The 10,846-nt window shown below is 35.8% G+C and overlaps 1 protein-coding gene across 1 annotated transcript; it reads right to left on the reverse strand.

The window, feature by feature from the left end:
- Window positions 1–3,977: 3,977 nt before the first annotated feature.
- Window positions 3,978–10,012, reverse strand: LOC127878159 (RNA-binding protein MEX3B-like). Its single transcript, XM_052424609.1, has 2 exons — window positions 9,607–10,012; window positions 3,978–8,746 (listed from the first exon to the last, which is right to left on the reverse strand). The coding sequence occupies exons 1-2, from the start codon at window positions 9,854–9,856 to the stop codon at window positions 7,374–7,376; spliced, it is 1,623 nt and encodes a 540-aa protein (XP_052280569.1). The 5' UTR covers window positions 9,857–10,012; the 3' UTR covers window positions 3,978–7,373.
- Between the last annotated feature and the right edge of the window lie 834 nt (window positions 10,013–10,846).

The raw sequence follows: 10,846 nt of genomic DNA on the forward strand, positions 1-10,846 counted from the left end.
AAGAATAGACACACCATTACTTGATGATTTTCGCCTGCTACTGTGCTAGTATACCATCGGATGTTCTCAGTTTTAAGATATGATTTTCACCGCTAAATTTGCTGGTCCTCTTCATGACTCAATTATTCGTGGACGTTAACCGCATTCGTGCTGTTTAAACTGTTGATGGGAGCCAGCAGTCTTGAGTAGAATGTTTCCAAGAAATCGTATCACGTGACGGTATCGCATGACCTAGTTCACTGCTTTCCTCTGTCGGGTCCGTGTATATTGGTCCGTTCAGAATTTGTATTGCCTACCGGTAAAGATTTTTTTTTTAATTCTACTTAATCATATTGTAATTTCTGTCTTTTGCTTTGTATTTCCATTAAAATGTTTTGTTTCTTTCCTGTCTTGCCAGTCGTCCTTCAATGATATCAGCGTTTTGATTTCTAGACGGTATCTGGGTAATATACGTTTATAGCGACGTAATGCTTTTGTACAGTGCATTTAAATTGTCTATACATATTGTTTGCCATATAAATTAATACAATACAACATAGTGTGCGTTTTTTTCCGTTCCATGCGTAGCCGTGAATATTGCATGCACACACATCATTACATATTTATACAATAATGTGCGGAAGAAGCAATACAACCAAATCTTCCAGTTGAACATCTCAATTCAATTGCATACGTCATATGTACTCCCGACATATTGATCTACAAATAAGTAACAAAATCGTTAAAGTTTGTTAATTAATTACGTATGTGTGTTGCTTATTTTGTTTAGTTTATTGATCGTCTGTTGTTGTTAGTTGTTTTTCTCTCTTTTTGTTGTTTCTGATGCGATTAATTGAATGATTAAGCTAGACTTGTCTTCGTAGAAGTAAGGCGAAGGTTGATCATAATTTCATCCGACACAAAACTCCCTAAGGGCTCACACAGATTATGACGCGGCTCAGCCGCAGGTATCAACTGATATACTTCATGTAGTATATAGTGGTACAATAATTGGAATCATGAAGAAATTCTTAGACAATTTAAGAATCAATAAACACTGGCGTTTGAAATACAATTCAACTAAATATATTTCGTTCAATTGTTGATGACACTCTGTTAACTGAGCAATGAGTGAATAATTTTAATACGTTTGCCAATGATGCCATCTGAGTGCGTGGCGCGGTCCGGCTAGTAAATAAGTCAACAGGATTGCGCGGGTTATCCCAACAAATCTATACTGCATTTTTCTTGTTTATTTTCATCCGAACAGTTCGTTGTTTGGTTTACGCAATCGATTCGTTCGCCAACAAATTAACCACTTGGGATTAATTAATGGTCCATATTTATTGCTTTAAGTTCAATATTGCTTGTTTCGTTTGACTAAATGATTAACATATAGACAATTGACTTCAGAAGAAGCAATTCTGTGTTTTCCAGACTATAGAAACATTAATATTTTATTGAATTTACGTAACGCGTCTATGGGACACGAGTGAAAAATGAGTGAAAAAAAGCTGTGCGTAAAGTGTCTTCCAAAATAAACCTGTGCAGTCCGCACAGGCTTATCAGGGACGACACTTTCCGCTTTTAAGGTATCTTTTGTTTACAGGTAGTCTCTTCTACACGAAAATCCAGTTAAGGCGGAAAGTGTCGTCCCTGACTAGCCTGTGCGGACTGCACAGGCTAATCTGGGATGACACTTTAAGCACATGCATTAAGCCCAGTTTTCTCAGAACGCGACACAATTCTTTGCTTTTGAATAAACTGTGCATATAGTTATCCCGTGAAACAAGAGCGTACAACACGACGTGTGTTTTATACTATCAAGGACTCTCCTGTCATGACGCCATGCCTGCCAGAAACTAATTCTCATAAAATCACATGTTTATAAGTATTATGTTTTATGGCACATGACTCTCATACTCTTCGCTATAATTACCCGCGATAAAGCGATCATTAATTTGAATATTTACGAGTAAAGCTTTTTGCGTTCTACTAATTTGCATTTCCACCGCCCATCTGATTGAGGCCAGACGACTCGACGACAGATGCGTCCTGTCTTTGTTGCCATGGTTAATGCAGGTCGAAACAATGGTCGTCTGCTGCAATTCTCGATCTGTCAAGAATTAAATTTGAAAGAGAGACGATATTGACCGCGATGATTAAGCCATGCTATCGTCGCCTCATTGAAAGCAAAACAAAACACACACATTTTTCGAGATTAGCAAAGTGGCTCATGTTACGTGTCTAAATATCACGTTAAAGGCTCCTATAAAGGTGAAGATCCGTAATTATTTACCGATTTTTAAATATTTTTTCCGTATTTTATAAATAAAGGTTATCAAAAAACAATACGTGTATGCTATTGGACATTCCCATAAAAATATGAGCAATACAACTTGTTTTGAGCTCAAAATACAGTGTCCTCCAAGTCAATCGTGTTTACAAACAATCAGTTTATTTACATCGCTGTTTACTCGGGAAAGTGAAATTGAAAGTGGCTCAGGTCACCAAAAATATATCGTTGATTTTCAATGTTTTCCGGTATCACTCACAAAGAATGTCTCTTCTAATAATGGTCAAAACGTTTGTAGTGATCTAATTAGTTACTTTTTGCTGGTAAAAAGTTGTATTAAATAGAATTAAAACAATCGTGATACATCGGCTATCTCGGATTCCTCCGTATTGATTTATGAAATAAATCGTCTGCTGATCCAGAGTGAGAATTAAAAGTGAATGTTCTTTTGGCGATTTTAGCATACGTCACCGCTTTGGGGGTACACATCACGTTAGTTGCAGAGTTGTAAACATTTCTTCCAATTATGAAACGGGTATATCTTCAATACTTCTTAACAACGTTGCACCTCAGCTGTATTATTAGCATTTTTTATGAAAGAGTAACTGAAAACCGGTAAAAATTAGGCAAGTTTATATGCATAATAATTGGATTGGTCACCTTTATAGGGTCTGTGAAAGCGGTGAAATTGTAAAATGTTTTACAAAGAACAGTTGAAAGGCAGGGACAAAAATAGCTTTACATTATTAATTCCAGACAAATGCTGTGTATTTTATTGAGTCTGGCAGCATCAGTCTGACATTGCGATCACACAATTACTCCAAGTACATTGATTGGATGCAAAGGTAATTGGCAGTCACGAAAGATCGCTGAAACCATTTGGGTAATCAAGCCGTTATTACAAATATCTGTTGTGCAAGCTGAATTCGTATCACGTCCCAGTATACATGGAATCCATTGTCTTCTCCTGCTGCTTACTTTAACGAACTATTCTCCCGAGAACACTAAAATATGCTTTCATTTGTTAAAGACCGGGCAAAAAAGCAAGGGAATACTTAAGGGGCCGATTCGTTATTGTAAAAGCTTAATTTTTGTTGCCATGGCTACCAGCACAAAATGGTGTAGATTTCAGTTAAGCAGTGACAGTTGATTTGAATTGATCACGGAAACGCAAACAAATAAATGATTCATTTCTCTTTTGCTGGGAATCGTGGCATTCTTGGGGTAGTGTGCATGTAACGTCTACTTCATGCATAACATGAATTAAGGAATCGGTTGGTGGAAAGTAACTGCATACTAGAAGTTGATTACGACGCTGAAAATAGTATCATCGTTACTAAAATACGAGTGTTTTATTTTACTACAAATACTCAGGCGCAGTATAACAGTCGTGTGTACTTTATAAAGCTATTTAATTTACTTGCACAACACTAATTACACATGTTTGTCATAACAATGTTTACCACAACGAAAATGTTTGGTGATCCTCGTGTACATCATGACGGTTTCCCGCGAGTATAAACTGATTGTATTAGGCAGTTCTACACAGAGAGATACATGTATATTTCATGTTTATACAAGTTCGCTATGTGCGTGATAGGTTTCTCACATCCATTTTGGCTTTATGACTACACATGAATCAAGTGTCGGAGACTTGAAAATGAAATGATAGGGGGGGGGGGCATTTCATAAAAACACAGCATATTTTTTATTAATTTTAATAGCAGAAAATAAAATTTTACAATTGATTTGTAATTGTACATAATCTGCAAATATAGTTTAATATAAAGTTTTGGCCACACGCTTTGGCCTTGAAATAAAAAAACTATGTATACGGTCAGCTCCACTGACTCCACTGATCCTGCCCGGGTACCAATCTCGAGTACACACACAGACAGTGGTACTTGCATACGGCGTAAGTCAATAAAGGATATACGAAATAATAAAATAGAAATATCTAAGCTATAACAACATTTCAGCAACTTCGCACATTTAGTTAATAACAAAAAAGTTAAATTAACAAAGCAAATGTCTGGCATTATATAAGGGAAACAAATTGATGCATAGTTAAGTATAAGGTAAAAAACATTCATTATGGCTAATAATTAAAGATGGTTTTTTTCCAGTTAATATCATTGTTTGTAAGAATGGAATAAAGGCGCTAATAAAAAGTGCATGTACATATTCAATTCTAAGAAAAATTCATGGACATAAAGACGTCTTTTCGAAAATGTTCCTAAAACGTACATAAAACCAGTAAATGATGTTAAAAGTTCACTGCTCAATTTTCCCTCACAACTAAAACATTGCATATAGAAATACATAATTATCAATAACGTTTGTACACTGGTTTTCTAAAAACCCTACACAGCCATAAAATAATTATACAAAATTCCAACAAAATAAAAACAATTTTTGTATTTGAGTAAAAATAATCAAAGAAAATCACAAACGTAGTAGTCACAAATATTTTTTTAAAAGCAACATGTCGCATTGTGCCATTTCTTAGCAAATACAAAGAAACAAAATAAGACAAAGGGTTTGCTAAACATATGAGTATTAACTTACAGAAAGATAAATAAACATAACATTTAGTATAGGTGAACCATAATTGCAACAGTTCATTTTGGAAAGAGAAACTTCTTAGTTTGAAAGACTTGCATATATTATTGAAAACTGCTGTGAGGCTTCAGACAAATAATATGTATGACATATTGGGTCCCATAAAAAACAACACTTCAAAGAAGCTGGCGATAGTTTTTAGATGATTACTATGGTAGAATAGAGGGCAGGAGGGTTGGGTGATTTCGTTGCAACCTTTCATATTGTCTAGTCTTCTCCCAAATTGCATAATCTTTTATCATGAGACAGTCTATTTACATAAATGAATTATAGAACACTGCTGTATAACAGGCATGATAGTTGTACATCTGTTTAAAATCTGAATAAAAATAGAATAGTCAGGTCCTTACACTAGTGCTGTAGCATGATAGACAATATAAAAAATGACTACACGCATACACACGAAAGTGACTAATAATATCTTAAAGGTGCATCAACAATTTAATTTCAAAACAATGCATAGATAGATTGTGATCCTTCTGTTTCCATGAATGTATACATGTTTAAACATTACATAATCTATAAAATGCAGGGGGAAAGGTTTTTAATGATCAATGAAATGAAAATACTGTGAGTGATCAGTTACAGGTGTTAATGTTTACAAACAGGGAACTGTAAGTGCCCCAAGTTTGAAGTCAAGTCAAATCAGCTCAGTGTATGCCTCTTATGCCCCCCCCCCCCCCTCTCTCTCTCTCTCTGACTCTGAATGTAAATCTTTCTCACATTTTATGTAATAACTTGCTACTAGTCATTAAATGGTTTTACTTCTGTATGACATCATGTGAAAAATATACCAAAACTGTTTCATAATTAAATACTAGCTGTAGCCAGATGTTAATGTGCCATAATTCACATGGATATAAATGGAAGCCCACTAAATTAACTTAGTTATTTACGCAAGAAAAATAATTGTATAATTGGCAACAGAAAAGAAGCAAACTTGCAGTTACGGATATTTCACACAAGCAATTTTCACACTTTAAATGTATTTACAATGTGTCTTTAACACATACTGTTTATGGCCTCATATTAATATGCAGGCAGTGTTGATGACAGATTCTAGGAGAAGTAAAAGCATTAGTTCAAGGTTGAATTACAAAGAATACAGACGCTAATGGCTAATGAGTAATGAGAGGGAATATTATGACGGATACACAACAAAGTTAACTGTCAACTTACAATGAAACAGATCTATTTTGTCATACATTGAAAAAATATATATTACATAATATAAACCTCCAATATATTACTCTTTAATATATCTTTAGAACAAAAATAAAGCTTAAATTTTACCAAAAAACGAAAAATATATATTTGACTATTTGAACTACAATATACACTTTGTACATACACAGAAGTTGAAAACATATAGCATAATGAGGCTATAGGCATATCTGGGATATATAACACCAATGGCAAATCAGCCTATCCAGACTTCTGTAAGACATCATGAGACACATTTTTCCTCCCTGGGAGTTTTTTAAGCAAAAAAAATATCTGGAATTTTATCAAGGAAAACTAACATTTCTTATTCGATATCATTTCTAATGAAACCAACATCTACATTCCATTTAACTTTATACAAAAATAAGTGTTTTCTTCTGCTCAGAAAAAAATAAACAGATAACTCTTGGACCATTTGCCATGGAACAATGCAACAAATATACATATATTTAAACAATGGATAAAATACTATAACATGTAATTGTTATATAATTTGTTCAAATATAAAATTCATTAATAATAATCAATAATAATACTTCACAGTATATGGATTATATTGTCACAAGTATAAAAGGACTTCAGACTTGTATATCTATAATGAACAACATGAATACAAAACAATCTCTGTAAATTTAAATTAATGAGAAAACTACCAGAGTTATTGTAAGTTAAATGTCAAAATCATCCACATTAACAAACCAACCTGGACATTATATAATATCAAGAAATTAATGTGCATTTTACACCTACATTATAGGGGTAAGTATATTATCAAAGTAATAAAGGAATGTACACCATACATACTGATACTAACTTCAAACATGTGCCTTTTCAATTGAGAAAAATCAATTGTATTAGTTAATAATTACAGAAAACAGTTTTCAGAAACTTAATAGGTTCAACAAACCATACATAATAAGTTGATTTGTGTGGAACCATTTGTAAGCTTATATTAAACCAAAGTAATGCTAGTGTGCTTGCAGACATCATTGATTATTGGAGGAGTACACAATCCAGTATAAATAGAAGATGTTAGTGGATAAATATCTCTGCATCTCAACCAGCTTCTACCATAATCCAGGGAGCCAAGCTGGAAATTCCAGCATAATTCAACTACACTAATGTCTGCTGCTGCAGAGGAATTCAGAGAACTTCAACGTCATATCAATACCCACAATTCACAAAAATTGGCACATGTCCTGGATTTTGGGGGAGAATGTTGTTGTATATGTTTGTACTGTCTGCTAATGTTTTATGAGATGATTCTGATTGCTTGTGAGGGTTCCTGGCGACACACAGGGCAGATCCTGTCCAAAGCCCTGATCGGTTTCTCAACAATGAGGCTAGCGCACTCCATGCAGAAAAAGTTATGTCCACAAGGAACAAGGGCTGCCACAACTTCACTTTCTGAGCACATGATGCAGTTCCTCCTCAGCAAGTCTGCGCAAGGTCCCAAAGGGCTGACATTAGCACTTGATGTGGAGTTGCGAGGTTCAGAGCGTCCATTTCCACGGATTTCATTGCGTCCATTTCCATTGCTGCCTCCCTTCCTCATGTCTACAGATGTGGCCACAGATGTTGGAGGGAATGAGAGCTCGGTCTGGAGGTTAAAGGGGGTGAAAGCACTTGCCAGTGGGTCACTCCGGATCCTCCTAACTGTCGGGTGCTCTGACGGTGGGGAATGGGAGGTGGAATTGGTTCCTGTAGCACTTGATCCTGTTGACATTTCGCTGGAGGTTGGCGATACTCTTGAGTTGGCCATAAATCCATTTGTGTGATTGTGGCTTGAACCGTTCTGGCCGAATACTAGGCTCTGGTTGTCGTTCATATCTGACCAAACATTACCAACATTTTCAAAGGTTGGCGAGCCAATGCCTTCATCATTCAAATTGTCATAGATGTTTGGGAACCCAGTAAAGGGAAGATTGAAACCATTCATTTGTCCATTGTATTCGGTGATCTTGGATGTGCTGTTCACAGGAGGGAAATTAAACACTGTTTCTGGTCTCCTGGTAAGTCCATTAAGAGCGTTGTTGTACGCAGTGAAGGCAGACAGTCCATTGGTTTTGTTAAAGATAGAGCTTATCAACTCACTGTTGGAACCATTCAGCTCCTGGAAACCAGAGTCAATCCCATTACGATGGAAGTCATCATCTGGCTGGTTGTCAACAACACCACCTGTTCTAAGAGCAATGTGGCTCTCAATTTCATGCCTGGCTTTTTCAACATTCTCTGGGAGACCTGTTACTTCAAATACAGGCTCTTTGTCACGGCTAGGGGTGACGATGTAAGTGTGGGTCTGTTGCTGGATCCTCTTGATGGTTGCTCCTTTAGGACCGACGACAAGTCCCACAACTCTGTATGGCACTCGCACCTGGATAGTGACTTGTCCGGGCGCATTTGGGCTTGGCGGACCTGACAGACCATTGCTAGTGATGCTCGAAACACTGGAGTTACGACGGGAGGCTCTGATCTGACTGAAGTGCTCAGCTGCTGAGAGGATCTCTCGTTTGGCAGCCTGGACATCATCCTTCCGACCAGTTACCACAAACACAGGCTCTTCCCCACGGACTGGTGTCTTAATATAGGTGTTGGTTTTAGCACGCAGTGCCTTGATTTTGCATCCTGAAAGTTTAATTTCACAAGTTATATATACATAAAATTTAGTACAATAAATTTATGAAAGACAATAGAAATATTTATAAACCATTTAAGTTATTTGTATTTATTTGTCCTCACTATTTTTAAAAAGGTAAAAACTGTATTGGTTGCAGGGATTTTCCTCGCTTCATTGGAAAGAGGCCCTAGCCTATGGATTTTGGGAAGAAGTTGCTCATTTTGGGAAGAATTCTCGCTAAAATTACTACTTTGTGAAATGAAAAACCTGGTGTAAGTTAGGATTTTATTTTTGGGAAAACTGCACGATTTTAAAGAAATTTTTAATTGGAAAGGGGCCTTTAATAGGCCCCTATTATAAGACTGAAAACCCCTGGGTTGAACATGATTTTATTATGTACACTGCATGATTTTTATATATTTATATTCATTATTTACTGTTTTAAAACAATCTTTCGTAAATAATGGGAGTTTAATGTCTTGCATCAACCCTTGCTTATTCTGGCAAGCAGCCACCTCAACCTAAATTGCTAGGGTAATGTTTCATTTTTCATACCAATAAATGTGTTCATGTATAGTCTGACCTGTACTTGTACACATAACTGATGCGGTAAACCGAGTAGGTCATTTATGTGCAATAAATCCTTAACAATACAGCATTTGTAAAACAGTTTGTAAACCGTTATTTCTGAAATCCGAGAATTGCTTTGGATATACCGTTTCACCAATTAATTACAAATTAAGCACGCACATGTTTATTATGCGCCAATAAAGCACAATGGAGCCTTAGAAAGCCTTACCAAAATTTAACTCGGATTAACTGTACCGCTAAAACTTTAGCGGAAAATAAGCACATGTACTCTATTTACCTTGTCTACCCACGATTTCCGCCACATGTTCTGAGCTTGGGACGGGCACACACTCGGTCATGTTGGCACTGCGTCGTTTAGCTTGCTCTTCAGCGAAACTCTGGGGAGAAAGGTTGCCATTATTTACAGGCATCGCATCATCATCACCACTGATTCCCAATAACGAAAGTTCAAATGCAAGCTGTAAAGCTCGCTGGTCTTCAACAAGCTGTGCGTTTGTGTTCATATCCGTAAAAACACTGGCTGGCATCTTAATTAAATAAAGTTAATCCACACAACAATATTAAACTAAACAGCCTTACAAACAAAATCTATTCAAGCACGTTGTTTTATCTGAGAAGCACATGAAACGTATGATGCTCTGGCTGTGTTAGCATACTAATATGAATGCATTGATGTTCGTGACGTCATCCACATCGGCAACGATTGGTCCAACAGCTAAGCGAGGCGGAGTTATCGCTAAACAAAAACAATACTAGCGTTAAGGCGTAATTGTGTTAATTGAGGTTTCCTGCGAAAAATATCATGTTTTCCGGTCGAGTATTGATTAATACATTCCCGCGCTTAATTGTATTTTAATTATACTCGATATTAACGAGTATTATGGTTTATTTGAACTTAATCTACGTTCAAATTGGTACAAAGAATATTTTAGCCACGTGGGTCTAAAAATAGAAGCGGTTTGAAAACCTTTGTTACCCGCTTTTCCCATGCGCTCTGTGTAAGTCTAGCTGAGTTTAACGCGGGCTGGCCACACCACGTGGAGATTTAATCTTCTTTTTCCGTTAGACTCTTTGTTAGCAACTTTGCAGAATAGCAAAATAAAAATTGTAAAAATGTCATTTTAATGTGAAATTGTACATTCATTGCTATTTATAAATATGTTATCATTTCTAGTAGAAAGTTTACTGGTTTACCATCAGTTACAATTTGCTTACCAATATCGATCTGATCACAAATTTACACGTGATAGTAAATTTACTCGAAACATGAAGACAAGATTTGAGTATCATTTGGAAAAGATTTTTTTAGGATCACCCCGTCATCAAAAAGTCCACCGCATAATAACTGGTGTATAACTCTCATACAAATATTACATTTTTTTTTTTGTATTTGTTATCATTATTGATTATTAATAGTACTCGCATAATTTATCTTATTTTAAAATAAAATTAAGTTGTTGTATTTTCGATATTCAGATAAACATTTCTTGAAATTTGATAAAAATAGAATGTTAACT

The sequence above is a fragment of the Dreissena polymorpha genome, chromosome 4 (assembly GCF_020536995.1).
Source record: "Dreissena polymorpha isolate Duluth1 chromosome 4, UMN_Dpol_1.0, whole genome shotgun sequence".
NCBI lineage: Eukaryota > Metazoa > Mollusca > Bivalvia > Myida > Dreissenidae > Dreissena > Dreissena polymorpha.